The sequence below is a fragment of the Chiloscyllium plagiosum genome, unplaced genomic scaffold (assembly GCF_037043375.1).
Source record: "Chiloscyllium plagiosum isolate Xiang-an unplaced genomic scaffold, Cpla_swu_hap1 HiC_scaffold_33, whole genome shotgun sequence".
NCBI classification, from domain to species: Eukaryota; Metazoa; Chordata; class Chondrichthyes; order Orectolobiformes; family Hemiscylliidae; genus Chiloscyllium; species Chiloscyllium plagiosum.
In genome coordinates this window covers 21,881,141-21,899,988 of record NW_028270171.1, presented here as the reverse complement: position 1 = coordinate 21,899,988, position 18,848 = coordinate 21,881,141, and the positions used below count along the sequence as shown (strand labels likewise).

The 18,848-nt window shown below is 44.9% G+C and overlaps 1 protein-coding gene across 4 annotated transcripts in view; it reads left to right on the top strand.

Moving 5' to 3' along the window:
* The window catches only part of LOC122542284 (myocardin-related transcription factor A-like), a 194,307-nt gene that overhangs the window by 36,957 nt on the left and 138,502 nt on the right, over positions 1 to 18,848 (top strand). For 3 of the 4 annotated variants that reach the window (XM_043679876.2, XM_087978344.1, XM_043679872.2), the window contains exon 3: positions 15,898 to 16,105. Coding sequence is in view for 2 of the 4 variants with exons in the window: in XM_087978344.1 (XP_087834470.1) it covers positions 15,898 to 16,105 (208 nt within the window). In the remaining 2 variants the exon portion in view is untranslated. Of the gene's footprint in view, positions 1 to 15,897; positions 16,106 to 17,176; positions 17,263 to 18,848 lie in introns of those variants that run through there. The other variant, XM_087978346.1, reaches the window with a different exon arrangement.

The following is an 18,848-nucleotide window of genomic DNA, read 5'->3' as shown; positions in this document are numbered from 1 at the left end:
GTTCAGCCACCTGGCAGTGGGGTTGTTTAGTGTCCCAGAGATGTTCTCTGAAATTTTCCGCAAGTTGGCGTCCTTTCTGCCCCATGTAGAGGAGACCATATCGAGAGCAATGGATGCCGTAGATGATGTGTGTGGATGTACAGGTAAATCTCTGTCTAATGTGGAACGATCCCCTGGGGCCTTGGACTGAGGTGAGGGGGAAAGATATGGGTGCAGCTTTTGCACTACTTGCGGTGGCATGGGAAGGTCCCAGGAGTGGAGGGTGGGTTGGTCAGGGGTGTGGTCCTAACAAGGGAGTCATGGAGGGAACGGTCTCTGCGGAATGCAGATAGGGATTGGGAGGGAAATATATCCTGAGTAGTGGGGTCTGTTTGTAGGTGGTGGAAATGGCAGAGGATGATGCAATATATCCGGAGGTTGGTAGGGTGGAAAGTGAGGACCTGGGGTTCTTTCCTTGTTGTGATTCGGGGTGAGTGAGGATCAAGGGCAGAGGTACGGGAAGTGGAGATGTGCTGGAGGGCATCATCGACCATGTGGGAGGGGAAATTGCGGTCCTTGAAGAATGATGCCATCTGGGATATTCTGTGGTGGAATTGATGGTCCTGGGAGCAGATGCAATGGAGATGGAGGAATTGAGAATAAGGGATAGTGTTTTTAGAGCAGGCATGGTGGGAGGAGGTGTAGTCCAGGTAGCTGTAGGAGTCGGTGAGTTTAAAGTAGATGTCAGTGTTGAGTTAGTCATTGGAAGTGGAAATGTAGAGGTCCAGGAAGGGGAGGAAGGTGTCCGAGATGGTCTAGGTGAACTTGAAGTCATGGTGGAAGATGTATATGAAAGTGATGAACTGTTCAACCTCCTTGTGGGAGTATGAGATGGTGCCGATACAATCATCAATGTAATGGAGGAAAAAGTGGGGAATGGTGTCGGTGTAGCTGCAGAAGATGGACTGTGCCGGACAAAGAGGCAGGCATAGCTGGGGCCCATGTGGATGCCCATGGTGACCCCTTTGGTCTTCAGGAAGTAGGAAGATTCGAAGGAGAAATTGTTGGTGAGGACCAGTTCAGCCAGTCGAATGAGTGTCAGTGGAAGGGTACTGGTTGGGTCAGCAAGAGAGGAAGAATGGAGGGCTTGGAGGCCTTCGTTATGGTGAAGTGTACAGGGACTGGATGTCTCTTATGAAGATGGGGTGTTGGGGGCCCAGGGAAATGAAAGTCATGGAGGAGTTGGAGGGTGTGGGTGGTGTCTTGACACAGGATCAGTGTCGGTTTCACCAATTGCCTCATCTTCCCCCTCCCCGATCCAACCCTCCAACTTGGCACCACTCTCTTTAACTGTCCTAACTGTCAATATTCCTTCCCACTTTATCTGCTCATTCCCAGCTACCTTACCCCAAACCCCACCCCTCCTCCCACTTATCTCTCAGCCCCTTTGAGCCACCCTTCATTCCTGATGAAGAGCTCATGCTTGAAATGTCGACTGTCCTGCTCCTCGGATGCTGCCTGATCGGCTGTGCGTTTCCAGCATCACACTTTTTGACTCTGATCTCCAGCATCTGCAATCCACACTTTTGTATAGACCAGTAGAATGGCAGCAATGATAAATGGAGATGTTTTGCTTGGTGCAGTGTGAAATGCTTTGAATTTGGGACTGTCAACGTGCTGGGTTTGACTTGCAAGACTTAGCTCTCTGTGTATCACTCTGTCTTACCTGATCAGGTAGCGGTTAATGCTGATGTTGGTTCTTGTAATATTCCTCACTTTTTGGAAGCCAACATTCAACCAAGGGTTTGGGCGAATTGACAGCCCTGAACTCCAAACATTTACTCTGAAAATGAGCGAGAGGCTTGGGAAGGAACTGTGAACTGTTTGGGCACACTTGATGGATTGTATGTGGAAGAATACCAGTGCAGGAGCTTAATTGTTTTGTACTTGGTCTGTTTTGCCGTGTGGGTGTATGCACAGGAAATATGTGTGCAAGGAGATTTAACACAAATGCTGTGGGGTGGGGACAAGTGAGAGGAAGTCAGCGGTGCAGGGAGGTAAAAAGCCTTTTTACCCTGATGCATTGTTACTGAGTTGATTTAATGATTGGAGTGTCTTGGCACTTTCCCCCACCCATTGTGAGAAATCCTGCTTTGAATTGTAAGCTTGGCTGCTGTTTGAAATTGGGCTGTTGCCAGCCGGTGAGTTTCCACTACATTTGCTGCCAGATTTGCTCGGGAGATGAGGGTTTGCAGCGTTGGTGTGGGGAGCAGCATAAGCCTAGGAAGGAGAAAATAGAGTCAGAGGATATTTTAAAAAATACCCAAAGTTTAATGTACTGTAACTTAGATTAATAAAAAAAATCGATTCAGTGCCACGTGTTTGTACCTGTGTTGTTAACAGGGCTTTAAAGGTTGCTTACTAAAGCTGATAGGGCTGAGCCTATCTTGGTAGCTCAGGTATAAGAGTCCACATTGAGCTCAGAAATATATCTCATGGAAGTGAATGTAATTTAGAAATAACCTGCCATGCAACTTAATCTAAAATTTAGTTGGTGACTAGAACCCAGATGCAAGCTCTGCTTCAAGGATGTTTGCAAGTGTCATGTAGCTTCTAAATGTTGAATCTCTCGTGTGGGATAACAACAGGAAAATGATGGCATCTGTGAACTGATGTACATTGGCGATGGTCAGTTGGAACCATGACAGGTGCCACAACTGAAAACACCTACTCCATACGATGCCCAGTTGGCACTTCATATGGGGCACTTGTGGCAGTGCCCACCTCTCACCTGAGTCTCTTCAGCTGTCAGTGGAAGTACACAGTATGAACCCATGCCAACCCCAGGTGATTTGCTTTGTTGCATCTCCATCACGTCACCATTTGCAGGTGACACAAAAGTTGACTGTATTTGATGATGAGGATGGCTTCAACTGCCGGGTAGAATTAAATAGAATTAAATCCAATGAGGTTATGCATTTGGCATGGGCAAACAAGGCAAGGAAGTACACAATAAATGGGAGGATACTGCGAGGTTCAGAAGATGTAAGAAACTTGGAATGCATGCCCACAGGTCCCTGAAGGATGCAGGGCAGGTAGATCAGGTAAAGCAGGCATGTAGGGTGCTTTCCTCAATTGTGGAAGGTATTGAATACAGGAGCAGGCAAGAGGCATTTGGATGGGTATATGAATAGGAAGGGTTTGGAGGGATATGGGCCGGGTGCTGGCAGGTGGGACTAGATTGGGTTGGGATATCTGGATGGGTTGGACCGGAGGGTCTGTTTCCGTGCTGTATATCTCTATGACTTGAGGTTTTTTTTTGTACGCTTCTGGTCGTCCCATGACAGGAATGGCATAATTGCTCTGAAGAAATGTTGCAACCATATTGTTGATTTGTAGATTGCAGCAATGAGGATAGTTTGGATAAGTTGAGGTTGTTTTCTTCTGGAAGAGATGGCGCTAAGGGGTAACTAGATTGAGATATTCAAGGGAATGTGGAGCTTGGATAGAGTAGAGGAAACATTTTCCTGTCCAGCCCCAAGTTTATTACCAGGGGGCAGATTTAAGTTAATTGGCAGAAGGATTACAGGGGACATGAAAAACATTTTTTCAGAGTGGCAAGTGTATGGAATTCACTCCTCCAGCGTGGTGTCAGAGGACTTGACTGGTGTCTTAACTCATTTAAAAGGAGCTGGATTTGCACCCGAAGTGCTGTGGCCTGCAAGGTTTGGACTGGTGCTGGAAAGTTGAGTTATAATGAGCTAATTTTTTCAAATGCCGCAGACATGATGGATGAGTGATTCCTCTGTATTGCAACTTCTCCATGGTTCGGTGCTGTTTCGATGGAGGGATAGAAGTCGATTTTATTAGGTTACTAGCATAATGAGTACAGCTGAACGTTTTGGAAATGTGCAGTCTAATCCTCCATAATGAGCATATCGGGGAACAGAAAACTGTTAGGCTGCCTTAAGTATCAAACAAGAGTACAATGCATAGTAGAGCATGATGGAGAATTCTGTTTTTGGGATCTGAAAGGAGGAGTCACAACCCAAAAGAATTCAAAGGTAGTCCAGTGCAGTTTGAATATTTACACGTGATTAATAGTTTAGATCTGTGATGTAAATATTGGAAGCATGAATTAAGATTGAGTTCACTCAGGCTAGCCCCTGAATCTTGTGTCACTGGGTAAGGAGGAACAGCTTTCTGGCTATTGACTGAAAAGTGCTGTGCAAATACTAATGCTCAAATCAGAATGAGCTTGATCATACCAGGAGTGGGAACTAGACTCTGAAGACAGCCTTACTGGCTTTTGTGCACAAGGGCAAGATCACAGAAATGCAGGGCAAGATCACAGAAATGCAGGGCAAGATCACAGAAATGCAGGTCATGATGATTATGAAAGCGCTTACTGTTTACTTCAGGAGTTGCTAGTCCAGCCAGCATTTATTACCTTGATGGGAGGGCATGAACCACCACCATGTGAATGGCTTATTGGGCCACCTCAGAGGGCAGTTAAGAATAAACCACATTGCTGTGGGTCTGAAGTCGCCTGCAGGCCAGATCAGGTAAGGATGCCCTGAAGGATATTCGTGACCAGAGGATTTTTTTTTCAGCTAATCAGAAGTAATGTGGCCACATATTACCCTTACTAGCTTTTTAATTCTAAAATTATCAAATTAACTGGATTTAAACTCCCCTGCTGTGGTGCTGAGAGTTGAACTCAAGGGTATAGATTGTGTTAGTCCACAACTAGGGCGGCACAGTGGTTAGCACTGCTGCCTCACAGCGCCAGGGACCCGGGTTCAATTCCCACCTCGGGCAATTGTCTGTACGGAGTTTGCACATTCTCTCCGTGTCTGCGTGGGTTTCCTCCTGGTGCTCCGGTTTCCTCCCACAGTCCAAAAATGTGCAGGTTAGGTGAATTGGCCATGCTAAATTGCCCGTAGTGTTAGGTGAAGGGGTAAATGTAGGGGAATGGGTCTGGGTGGGTTGCTGTTCAGAGGGTCGGTGTGGACTTGTTGGGCCAAAGGGCCTGTTTCCACACTGTAGGGAATCTTAATCTAAACTGTGGCCTACCTGATCAGAAACCTAATCAAGAGTGACCGTGTTTGTGTGGTGGTCCCTTCTGCCCTGTTGAGACAAATGTGGAGTGATTTCAATGATGTGTTCTAACTGAGATTTGAGAGGCCCCTGTTCAGTTTTATCAAAATCAGGATAAGTTTTACATTTGGCAGGGCTGCTCTTCCATTGTTGTGTCTTCTCTTACTGATAAGTTAAAAATGCCTGTTACCAGGAGAGAGTGGTAAATGATGCAAAGGGGGACTTGCATTCCAAGTCACTGAATGAGCAGTGTCCTCCAGCATCTATTCATGGTTACGTCATTGTAATAACTAAGGGTTGTGCAGAATGTGTCCCCTGAAGCTCTTTGATTAAGAACAAATGCTCTTTTGTGATCTGTACCTGACCATCGGAGAGGTATTAAGTACGTATAGATGCAAAACTGTAGCAAGTTTGATTTGGCATCTCCCAGAGGTCAGAGCTGCAATATTCATCCAGGTTTGCTGTGCTGTACAGAAGGCTAAGCTGGTGTTTCACGTGGGCAAATACCACAGTCTGGTCCAAACATCAATCTCTGCAAAATATCATTGACACTCTGAGCTTCTAATTTAAAGCCACACAGGCAGATATTCTAGTCAACCAGTAATTCAGTAGCCTTCAGTGTGTTTTCACTTGCCTACAAGAAATGAGCTGTTCCTACTATTGTACAAGTCCAATGAGGAGCTGCTTTAAACTGAAGAGGATGATTGGCCCAGTGCTTGTACTCTTTGGAAATTTAACAGCAGTTGAGCAATGTGTTTTATTTTGTGTCCTTCAGCCAACAGAAAATGGATTTCTTGGCATAAGTTTTCTTGCCCAAGTCATGCTTAGTTTATATAATTATATTTACTTTGATTTTAAGTTCTGAATTGTTTTGCTTTGTTTGAGAAAGTTGTGTTTGCAGCTGGTATGTTGGTGCAGTGACTTACTTTGAAGTTTACTGAGCTTAAAATGTCATGCTTACTGTAGTCGTGTCCGTGATCACCGTGCTTAAACGTCTGGTTTGTGATCCATGTGCTTATTTCGTGAGTTTAAATAATTAGCTTGAGGTATGAAATGTTGCTGCATTAGCATTGTGATGTCTACCATCACTATTGTTTGACGAGAAATTCATGGTGGAACATGTGGATCTGCTGTTAAAGAATCAAGAGGAGCTGCTTCATTAATATAGGAGAAAATGCACAAGGTTTGGCTTGTAGCCTTGAGGTGCATTCGCTGGTGTGTGTACCTTTATTTGAATACAATAATTTTGGTTTTACTATGCTAACTGTTTTACTAACTGTGGCACCTTTAGTGATTAGGCCAGATCCTTGTCCAAATTGATTTTGCCCTTCCGTTTATAGAGTGAACTTTTAAATCCAAGTTTCTTTCCTTCCAAGTCTTATGTCCAGCTGCTTGTTCACTTCAAACATATGACTTTGAATATGTTTGTAATAATTTTGTATTTAAAATGAAAAATCCGTCATCCAAATGTTTATCAAACATGTTAAATTGGAGCCTTCTCTTGCCATAATTGACATTCCTTTCAGCATCTGCTCTATGACGACCTGCCTCTACTAGAAGAGACTGATTTGAGTGCCCAGCAGAGAAAAAGATTTTGCCCAGTTTTAGCATATTTCAAATATAAAGAGAACTGACTGTGAACACAGATGCAAATTTCTAAGAGGCTTTTGTAAATAGCCATGGAACGGTGGAGTAGTTTAGAAAAAAAATGTGGAGTGCAACAGTTTGACAACTGAAGTGGAGACATAGTAAGGTCAAAGATGTCAAGTAGGACTAAAGGGAGGTGAAGAACATGTTTGCAGAGGTAGGAGTAGGGTTTGAGCACATTAGGTGAGGTTTTAGAAGCTGCTATTGCTGGAAACCAATTCAATGGAAGTTAGCAAAGCTGGAATTGGATTGGGGAGACAAGGTTAATAATCCCTTCGGAGTTTGAGAATATAGACATGGTTAGTAATTTTGCAGATGACACCAAAATTGGTGGTAAAGTGAATAGTAAAGAAGGTTATCCAAGATTATGGTGCAATCTTGATCACTTGGGTCAATGGGCAGCAGATGGAGTTTAATTTGGATAAATGCAAAGATTGTATTTTTGTAATACAAACAAGGACAGGAATTGTACAATTCATGGTACGGCCCTGGGTAGTGTTGTAGAACAGAGTGACCTCAGGATTTAGGTACATAATTCTTTGAAATTTGGATTGCAGGTAGACAGGGTTGGTTAAGATGATGTTTCGTCTACTTGCCTTCATTGCTCAGACCACTGAGCATCCGAGTTGGGATGTAATGTTGAGGCTGTACAAGGCATTGGTAGGGCAGTTTCTGGTGTACTGTGTGTAGTTCTGCTCATTCTATTATAGGAAGGATATTCTTAAATTGGAGAGGGCTCAGAAAAGAGTTACCAGGCTTTTGATTGGTATGGAGGGTTTGAGATTAAAAAAAAAGCACTGGGTCAGCTGGGACTTTTCACTGGAGTATGGGAGGTTGAGGGGTGATCTTGAGGTTTACAAAATCATGAAGGGCATACATAAGGTGAACGATCAAGGTCTTTTCCCTAGGGTTGGGGAGTTCAAAACCAGAGGGCATATTTCTATGTTGAGAGGAGAAAGATTTAAAAAGGACATGGGCAATTTCTTTACACAGTAGTTTGTGGAATGAGCTGCCAGAGGAACTGATGGATGCAGCTACAGTTACATTGTTTAAAATATATTTGGATAAGGACATGAATAGAGAAGATTTGGAGAAATAGCAGCCAAGTGCAGGCAGGTTGGACTAGGAATATGGTTGGTGCGGACTGCTTAGACCGAAGGGTCTGTTTCCATGCTGTGGGACTCAATGGCCCCAATTTTTAACAGCATTCCTTCACAAGATCTCCCTTGTTTTCTAAATATCTAGCTATTCACCCATTTGCAAGAGTTATTCTGGATCTCCACTGCTTTCATCTTTGTAGCCTTGATGTGAAACTGTCAACATTCTTTTGGAAGTCATAGAGGCATAGGGATGTACAGCACGGAAACAGACCCTTCAGTCCAACTCGTCCATGCCAACCAGATATCCCAACCCAATCTAGTCCCTCCTGCCAGCACCCGGCCCAAATCTCTCCCAACCCTTCCCATTCATATACCCAAATGCTTTTAAATGTTGCAATTGTACCAGCCTCCACCACTTTGGCAGCTCATTTCATCAAGGTGCAATTTGGTGGAGATTTCAACATTACAGTTCAAGAAGTCAAGGAAGTTGATGAGACAACATTTTCCTCATCGATTAGTCAATAGATTAATATTATGCAGGCAAATGTTTACTTAAGATGAACCATTTCATTACTTCATGCAGACCTACGTAACACACACACACAACCCTTATTGACTGTTTTGGTTTTCTTTTTGGATGTGAGCCCAAAGTTAGCCTGTTGTTCAGCTGTTCTTCCATAATAGTGGTCAATGACTTTAATCTCTTTCCAAGTGTGTCTCAGTCCTCTAAGAAAAATGGTATCTACCACTGGGAATTGCTGTGTTTTGATCAAGCAAGCCCAGCTTGTCGTCTAATCCAATTTATGAAAGGTTTTTGCCCGAAACATCGACACTCCTGCTCCTTGGATGCTGCCCCACCTGCTGTGCTTTTCCAGCGCTACCCTTTTTGACTCTGACTCTCCAGCATCTGCAATTCTTACTTTCTCCCAATTTATTAATCATGCCGGGTGTGTTTCTGGTTGATGACGTAACTTTGTTATCCCTTAATCTGGGAGCAAATAATATCCTTTGTTCCAGTCAGATCTTTGGCATTTGCCTTTTTGTTCAACTACTACTACTTGTAGCTTTTGCCTCTGATTATACTTTGTCGTTCTGCATTTCCTCAGCCCCCAACCTTTTTTTCCTTCCATGCTTTATAATGGGGTCATTTCTTCATGTAGTAATCTCAGACTTATTGGAATGTTGATACCTAGATTGTAAATACTTCTAAGTGAGTTATATTTTTAAAGGTGTTGATTTACCCTCATCTGAAGTAATGTTCTACATATTGCACCCTGTGTGGCTACTGTGCATTGGAGAAACCAAATGCAGACTGGGTTATCACTTTGTAGAACATCTCCAGTCCCTGCGCAAGCATGATCCCAACGTTCCTGTGGCAGGTCATTTTAACAGAGCGTCTTGCTCACATGCCCACTCACCTGTCCTCTGCATGCTGCAGTACTCTCAGCACAAACTGGAGGAACAATGAACTGGAGGAACTCATCTTCAGACTAGTCACTTTACAAACCTCGGGCATCAATAATGAGTTCAACAACTCATTCCTGTTTATTCACTTTGTTTTAGCTTTACTTACTGCATTCTCTGTCGTTATGTGTCACCCAACCCCCCAGTGGGGCTGTTTGTTCTTTCCAGTCTGGCAGCTAGAGACACCATTGTTCGCCAATCTCACATTCCAATCACTTAGTTTTCATTATCAGCACTCATTGCTGTCCCCTCCATGCTTCATGTCAGCTCTGATGAAGAGTCCCCTAGACTCAGTGTTAGCTTGCTCTCTCTCCATGGTTGCTGTCTGATCCGCTGTGGATCCCAGCATCTGTAGTAATTTGCTCCTATAATGTTCAACAAACTCCTTCAATTCATTTAGATTAGTTCTTCTGTCATTTTAATGATCTTCAATTTAGTTCTTGAAATTATATTCTGAATTAAGAGGGATGTCAAATATAATGTCACTACCCCCCAAAGGGGGTCATACCTATCACTCCTCACATGATATTTTGGTGATTTACAAATACCAACTCTGGATGAGCATCACTTCTAGCTTTTCTGATACTGAGATAAAAAGCGCTCATTAGCTATACTTAGAGATTAGATTAGATTCCTTACAGTGTAGAAACAGGCCCTTTGGCCCAACTAGTTACACCGGCCCTCTGAAGACTAACCCAGTCAGAGCCATTTCTCTCCTAACACTAACACTAGTGGGCAATTTAGCATGGCCAATTCACCTAACCTGCACATCTTTGGACTGAGAGGAAACCGGAGCACCCGGAGGAAACCACGCAGACACTGGGAGAATGTACAAACTCCACACAGACAGTCACCCGAGGCTGGAATCGAACCTGGGACCCTGGTGCTGAGAGATAGCAGTGCTAACCACTGAGCCACTGTGCTGCCCAAAATGTTGACTCTAAAACTCAAGCATTTTCCCTTTTTATTTCGTTCATTGAAATAATTTGTTCCTGTTCTTATACACCCATTTCACTTGAGTGAACAAGCTTTTTTGATCCAGTATCAGTCTCCATCCTGATTTTGTTTTAAAATTGGAGTTTCTCAAAGAATGGGAATAGCCACGTGAGCATCTTCTGCACCTCAACTCCAAATATTCCTATCCTTTGACGTTATCCTGTATGTTTAGCACAAGAAGTCAGGCAGTTGGCCTAACGAGCCATTTTGCCATTTTGAAAGTCTGCACTTAGATCATTTGAGTGTCTAAACCTCAAAGAATAGCTGCCAAGTTTATGTAGTCTGCTCCATATTTCCCAGTTTAAGCTGTCTACTATCATAACTTAAACTCTTAAGCTTTGCTTTTATTCTGGTGATTTTGCACTGAACCCTTTCCAAGACCAGTATATCCTCCAAGTGCAATTCCCCAACTCCGCGTGATCCAGGTATGGTCTAGTACAGCTGACATGCAATTTCCTTTTATGTTACAGCCTCCTTGTGATAAAGGCCAATGATGTATTAGTATTCTTCATTACCTATTGTGCTCATGCATTGATTTGTGTACAGTGACTTCTAAATCAGTTTGCTCTTCCAGCACTCCTAGTCTCTCTCCAGTTAAACAGTATCCCATTTGTCTTTTAGGTTCAAAGAATACCTTGTACCTCCCCCTCACCCGTTGATCTCCATCTGACATTTTTATCCATTCACTTAATGCATGTCTGTTTGCAACTACTTGTTCCTATTCAAAGTAGCATCATAGTCCTCTTAACCTGGTACCATCTTGAAACTTGGATCTGTAAAATGTCTTCCTTCATTCAAGTCATTGGTATAAATGTTGAAAAGCTGAGGACCTGTTGTTGCATCCCTTTTATCCCTGCTCCCATGTCCCTGCATTGCGAATTTCCAACCCATGGTAAAACGCTCCTTTCATTTCCTTGCATCTTGTTTTCAGTAATCTTTCAATAATTGACTAAATTCAAGCTGACCTGTTTGAAATAGCTGTTCATTTTTTTTTCGTGTGCAGAGATTTGAACCAAAAAAAAAGACCATACAGATTCTGGAAATGAGAAACAAAAGCAGAAATTGATGGGAAAGTCTCAGCAGGTTAGGCAGCATCTGTGGGCAGAAAGCAGCATTAACCTTTTAGGGTCAAGTGACAAATCTCTGAACATTCTGAAGAATAGAATTTCCTGCTTGGTTAGCAAGTGACAGCTTGTATCAGTAGTACAATGGTGCATTACATTGTGACAAACTGATTACTCCTTGGTGCATTGCAGACCTTGGGAATCAAGTACCTTGGCACACAGCTGTCTTGGTGAAGTTTACTACTCAGCTGGTTCATGGAAAGTGGATGATATATTAAAATCTCTTTGAATATGTGGAAATGATATCAGATTGTACTTTCCTGAGGAACTTCCTTTGCCAATCGAGGGATCTTTTTTCACAGTAAGCAGCACTGAAGCTGTCTAGCCTACTTGTGTCTTTCAACTGCGTCTTTAAATTGCTTTCCACCCCGTTTGTATTTTTTTAAAAATTCCTTGAGCAGAAGTGGAGGTGTAGAGAAGGAGCCATGGAGACAGACTGACAACTCCCACACCTTAGCTTATTCTTGAAATTAGTCTGTGGCTGGTGATCTCGCTAGTCAGGCCAGCTTTTACTGCCCACTCTGACCTACTCAGTTGAGTGTCAGTCACATTGTTGTGGGTCTGGAGTTGCATGTAGGCTGTACCAGTTGTTCTTCCTATCCTGAAGAATATTGGTATACTGGGTGGATTTGTATGGCCATGTGGTTCCATGGAGTCCATTAGACTAGCTTTTAATTTGAGGTTTTATTGAATTCAAATTTCACCACCTTTGCCCCCACAACATTAGCTTGGGGTTCTGGATTACTAGTGCCATGGCATTACCACTACTCCATCACCTTTTACACCTTGCTCACAGGCCTCCGTTAACCACGGGTGCACCAATGCCTTTATATTTGGTAAAAAAAAGTCTTGTCCTTGTTAAAATGGCCTATAACAGTAAGATGGTCATTAGGCTACGAAGGAAAGAGGTGTTGCCCGCCGCAGGGGAAGCAGAGTGTTACTGGCAATTAATAAAACATGAATGTATAAAACTAAGGCAATCACTAGTATTGGGAGAGCTGCTTTATCAAAAAGTCGTTGAGACAAACAATTGTTTAATTAAGCTGAATCTAGCCAGACATGAGCCACGGACTTTTGTGTTATTGGAAGAAGAATTGGGTGTAAAATTAGCAGTTTTGCTACTGGTGCAAAGTGAGACTGCACTTGGAATATTGTGTACAGTTTTAGTCTCCTTAGTTAAAGGACATCATTGTATTAGAGTCGTTCAGAGAAGATTCACTCACCTGATTCTGGAGATGAGAATGCTCAATCTTGAACAAAAGTTCTGCAGGTTGTCCTAAACCTGTCGGAGTTCGGAAAATGAGAAGTGATCTGGTTGGAATGTGCACGACTGTGAGGAGACTTGATAGTATTATTGCTGAGAAGATGTTTCTCCTTGTGATTAGATTAGATTAGATTACTTACAGTGTGGAAACAGGCCCTTCGGCCCAACAAGTCCACACCGACCCGCCGAAGCGCAACCCACCCATACCCCTATATTTACCCCTTACCTAACACTACGGGCAATTTAGCATGGCCAATTCACCTGACCTGCACATCTTTGGACTGTGGGAGGAAACCGGAGCACCCGGAGGAAACCCTCGCAGACACGGGGAGAACGTGCAAACTCCACACAGTCAGTCGCCTGAGGCGGGAATTGAACCCGGGTCTCTGACGCTGCGAGGCAGCAGTGCTAACCACTGTGCCACCGTGCCGCCCATGGAGTCCATGCAGCCGCAGGCATTGGGTATTCATTCCCATTTTCTCTTTCCAGAGGTTTCTTAAAAACCTACCTCTTTGATCAAACCTTTGTTAATGTGTCCTAAAATTGCTGTCAGACTGTGTTTAGTATTACTTCTGTGAGGCACATTGGCACATAAGGGTTATATAAATGCAGGTCGTTGATAGCCCACATGGTGTGAAATTCCAGTGTCAGTTGAAGCAGTGGGGTTGGATTTATTATTTCACTCTTTCTTGTGATCCACTCTCATGTAGTGCTGCTCCTGGAAGAGTGTAGCTCTATCCAGAAACACTCCTAAAACACATGCTCGTCCAGCTTTTGGTTGACGAGAAAATTTATTCGTAATTTATGACTCCAGAGCCAGACCATAACTAAGATTAAAATGAGCCCAGCTAGGTGTGATGCAGGTTGTTCTACAAATAATCGATTGTTACCTTCCATTTGATGACTGGGGTCTAATTGCTCCCTGCCCCAAGGTGGAGCCCGGTGACTCATTTCTCCTGTGTGTAGTTCCTTGTTGCTCTTCAACGGAGAGGTATAACATATGCAGAATAAAAATCTCAGCAAGTCTGATTTGTATCCATGGAGAGAGAAGCAGATTAATGTTTAGAGTCCAACGCAATGTGTTCCCTGAATGAATGTATGTGGTGCAGTTACTTTTGTGGTTTTTCCAGTTGAAATCTCTTAACTTGTTTTGAAGAGGAGCTACCTCTGTCCCAAGAGTTCAGATTTGTGTGTTTCACTGACAACAGCATGCATATGTGTTTTCAAAGTAAGAAAATAACTTTAATGAAGCACAATGGGACATATTTATGTTCTCTAATGTACACATTTATATGTAATTACTTTGTGTATTTAATCTAAAGAAATGTCAGTAAAGTGCTTGACAAAGCATTAAGTACTGGATGCTCAGTCAGGCAGCAATGACCAAAAGCTCAGCTAATGTGATGGGGGTGTTTTCTTTGAGGATGAATTGATTTTGATGTTGCGACGGGATTTCATAGCTTGCATTTCACTATCTGAAAAGCATTAAATCCTTTGGAGCCTTTGTTTCCAGAGTTGCAATCTTAACCCTTATAATTTGAAGAGAAATGTGTCATTTCGGAGGATGCTGTGTGCAAGTGTTTGGTTTTGAATCTACTGCCTGTCTGTTTTCGTGATATCTCATCATTGATATTGTACAGAGTTCACCTTTTTCAAATTGCTGAGCGTTAGTTGCAGTTTATCCTTTGCTTTCTCTCCTCCACCTCCTCCACCTCCTCCACCACCTCCCTCCTCCACCACCTCCCTCCTCCACCACCTCCCTCCTCCACCACCTCCCTCCTCCACCACCTCCCTCCTCCACCACCTCCCTCCTCCACCACCTCCCTCCTCCACCACCTCCCTCCTCCACCACCTCCCTCCTCCACCACCTCCCTCCTCCACCACCTCCCTCCTCCCTCCTCCTCCATCACCACCTCCCTCCTCCCTCCTCCTCCATCACCACCTCCCTCCTCCCTCCTCCACCATCATCACCTCCCTCCTCCCTCCTCCACCATCATCACCTCCCTCCTCCCTCCTCCCTCCTCCACCATCACCACCTCCCTCCTCCCTCCTCCACCATCATCTCCTCCCTCCTCCCTCCTCCACCATCATCTCCTCCCTCCTCCCTCCTCCACCATCATCACCTCCCTCCTCCCTCCTCCCTCCTCCACCATCACCACCTCCCTCCTCCCTCCTCCACCATCACCTCCTCCCTCCTCCCTCCTCCACCATCACCACCTCCCTCCTCCCTCCACCACCTCCCTCCTCCACCACCTCCCTCCTCCACCACCTCCCTCCTCCACCCCCTCCCTCCTCCACCCCCTCCCTCCTCCACCCCCTCCCTCCTCCACCCCCTCCCTCCTCCACCCCCTTCCTCCTCCACCCCCTCCCTCCTCCACCCCCTCCCTCCTCCACCCCCTCCCTCCTCCCTCCTCCACCATCATCACCTCCCTCCTCCCTCCTCCACCATCACCTCCTCCCTCCTCCACCATCATCACCTCCCTCCTCCCTCCTCCACCATCATCACCTCCCTCCTCCCTCCTCCACCATCATCACCTCCCTCCTCCCTCCTCCCTCCTCCACCATCACCACCTCCCTCCTCCCTCCTCCACCATCACCACCTCCCTCCTCCCTCCTCCACCATCACCACCTCCCTCCTCCCTCCTCCACCTCCCTCCTCCTCCACCTCCCTCCTCCTCCACCTCCCTCCTCCTCCACCTCCCTCCTCCTCCACCTCCCTCCTCCACCACCTCCCTCCTCCACCACCTCCCTCCTCCACCACCTCCCTCCTCCACCACCTCCCTCCTCCACCACCTCCCTCCTCCACCACCTCCCTCCTCCACCACCTCCCTCCTCCACCACCTCCCTCCTCCACCACCTCCCTCCTCCACCACCTCCCTCCTCCACCACCTCCCTCCTCCACCACCTCCCTCCTCCACCACCTCCCTCCTCCACCACCTCCCTCCTCCACCACCTCCCTCCTCCACCATCACCACCTCCCTCCTCTCTCCTCCACCATCATCACCTCCCTCCTCCCTCCTCCCTCCTCCACCATCACCACCTCCCTCCTCCCTCCTCCCTCCTCCACCATCACCTCCTCCCTCCTCCCTCCTCCACCATCACCTCCTCCCTCCTCCCTCCTCCACCATCACCACCTCCCTCCTCCCTCCTCCACCAAGTGTTTCTAGCAACTGGGATGTATGCAATCTTTTTTAAACCATTTTTACCCCTCCATCTTTTGTAGGCTAATATTCGAGCCAAGGTGGATTTGCCGAATGAAGTGAGCCTTCCCCCTGCCGTCTCTGGGACTGGAGCAGACGGCAGTGGGGTTGGCGATGGTGAAGACGATGGTTCGGCTCCAAGTCCGCAGAGTGAAGCGGTCACGAATGAATTGCAGGAACTCACACTGCAGTCAAGCAATGGCCTCTCTCCTTTGAATAAGAGAAAAAATGGTGAGTACCTATGGACTGCATAGTACAGTGGTGTCCTGCATGTTGGCACTTTGTGGTTTTGCCCTATAGTAGAGTGCAGGTGAGTTTTTGCCAATCAAAAGTTCAAGCTGGAGCTGGGTAACAAGGGATCAAAACAGCTGCAATGTCTTGTCTGCTCAAATACTTTGCCAATGTTTACTACGCAGAATAGTTTTTGGATGCAATATCCCATAGGAACCCTAGCATCAGAACTATAATCCTCTCGGAGTTTGTACCACGTGCACATCTGAAAGTCCAGTCCAGCGTAATGGGGAGCATTCTCGCCTGTCAATCAGATAATCATGGTACAAAGTACCCCTACAGATACTTGAACCATCATGGAGGCTATCAATCCTGCACTGCTGGGTGCCGTCTTTTGAAGTAGCCATTTAATCTCTCCTTTTTTATCTCTCCGGGTTGATTCCATAGCATGGTTTTGAACAAGAGAATGGAAGCTCTCCTTGTAGTGCTGACCAATAGTTCTCTCGAACCAGTGTCGCTAAAGCAGATAAGGCTGGTCTTGGGTGTGTGCTGTATGCAAGTTGGCTGCTACACTAAAGCTGCATTCCAAACGTTCATCAGTATTTCACAGGCTGTGAGACATTCAGGGATGACCTGAGGCAGTGAAAATGCTATACGAACATGTGTTCTTCTCCTGTTGTGGAGATGGTGATCAAAGCTACCTGAAGCAATGATACAAGCTATTCTGTATTCATGACAGGATACGCTCTCTTGAGACTGGAGATATGAGATATGAGAGTTGGCTCTGGCATGAGTGTTCGTGTTCCATTTATTCATTCTTTGTTATAACGGAGGGTGGGGTCACAGTTTCAAACAAGCACTTTAAAAGAAAATTAGCAAAATTTAGCCAAAATCAACATGCACATTGTTATTTTTCTCTGTCATCTGTTTTCAATTTTCAGAAAATGCCAAAACTTTCTTGGAGATGTTGTACTTTGTTGTTATAAAATTGTATAAACAATTCAAAGGACAGATTCTGCTCTGCTTTGTATGTGTGTCAACAAATTACATCAGTTTGTGTTTTTATTGGAGGCATCACAGCCAAACGACGCTAGAAACACTAAGCAGGCCAGGCAGCATCTATGGGGAGAGAAGCAGAGTTTTTGTCAGAACCGATGGTAAGTCGTCAATTTTGACCCATTTCTTGTTCTCTCTCTCGACAGATGTTGCCTGAATTGCTAAATACAGCATTTATTTCAGACTGCTGCCATATGTATTTTGCATTTTAAACCATCGAGACTTTTAAAACAGCTATATCTTCTATATTTCACTGCCACAGAAGGCTGTGGAGGCCAGGTTGTTGAGTATATTTAAGACTGAGATAGCTTCTTGATTATCAAGGCTTACGGGGAGAAGGGAGGAGAATGGGAAACCTATCAGTCACAATTGAATGGCGGAGTAGACTTGATGGGCTGAATGGCCTAACTTTTGCTCCTATGTCGTATGTCTGTTTTCTCAAATGATTTGAAAAACCCTGTACTGTTCTCTCTTTTTTCCTTACAATTTATAATTTTCTAACATCTTTCATGACCCCTCCAAACCCGACCTTTGCTGTCTCATGGTTACTGACTGTCCTATATAAATCTGATTAGGATTTTAATGTGAAACAGATTATAATCTTGCAGTCACTTGATCAAGGATGACTTAGTTTCAATCTGGGTGGCTGGATTCTGCATTGGCTGATCATTACTGCATATTCTGCAGACTGTGCCCCTGTAGGATGGGTCATGTCTGTCGAGTTGGGTAGATGGGTTGTTGGAAGTTTGTGTGCTTTTTCCGATACCTTGACTTTGCAGAGATAAAGTTCCAGATGCCCCTCAATTTGTTGCTGCTTGAATGTGTGCCTCCATCTCTCCTGTCGCAAGCTAGGATCTTTCACAAGTTGGGAATGTCTGACTTTGCTAAGATGCTTTGAGAATATCCATATAGCTATCACACTCCTTCATGGGAGCCTCCTGTTGTGGCTGAGGAATGAGCAGAACAGTTGCTTTGGGAGCCTGATGTCAGACTCACAGGCAATATATCCCAATTGTTGGAGCTGGTTTTGAGTATTAACATCTTTCCACTGGGCATACTAGTTTGGAGAGGATACTGCTGCTGGACTATCTTGTTACTGGATTTGAAGCATCACCTGAAGGCACCACTGGCAATACTTTTCTGGTGCTATGAGGTGCCTGTTGTGGGTTTTCCAAGCATTAAAAGTGAGCGGGTATCACTGCATGCTGTGTGATTTATAGTTACTTGTGGGCAGGGAAGAGTCATAGAAATGTACAGCACGGAAACCGACTCTTCGGTCCAACTCTTCGGTCCAACTCCTCCATGCCGATCAGTTTTCCAACCCATGCCCCTCATGATTTTATAAACCTCTACAAGGTCAGTACTCAACCTCCGATGCTCCAGGGAAAACAGCCCTAGCCTATTCAACCTCTCCCTATAGCTCAAAACCTCCAACCCTGGCAACATCCTTGTAAATCTTTTCTGAAGAGTCCAAATACTTCGTTTAAACAAAAAGCAACTTGTTTTGAACTTGTTTAAAACTAAAATCTACACAATTTACCTAAATTTTACAGCCTTTTCAGGAAGTTGAACAAATCTTAATGTAGGAATTTACTCAAAATATGGTGCAGGTTTTGTTGTCTATTGTAGCAATAGTGATCTCTCGTGTGTTTTTTTTTGAGGTTAGAGTTGAGCGCACCCAGAGGGC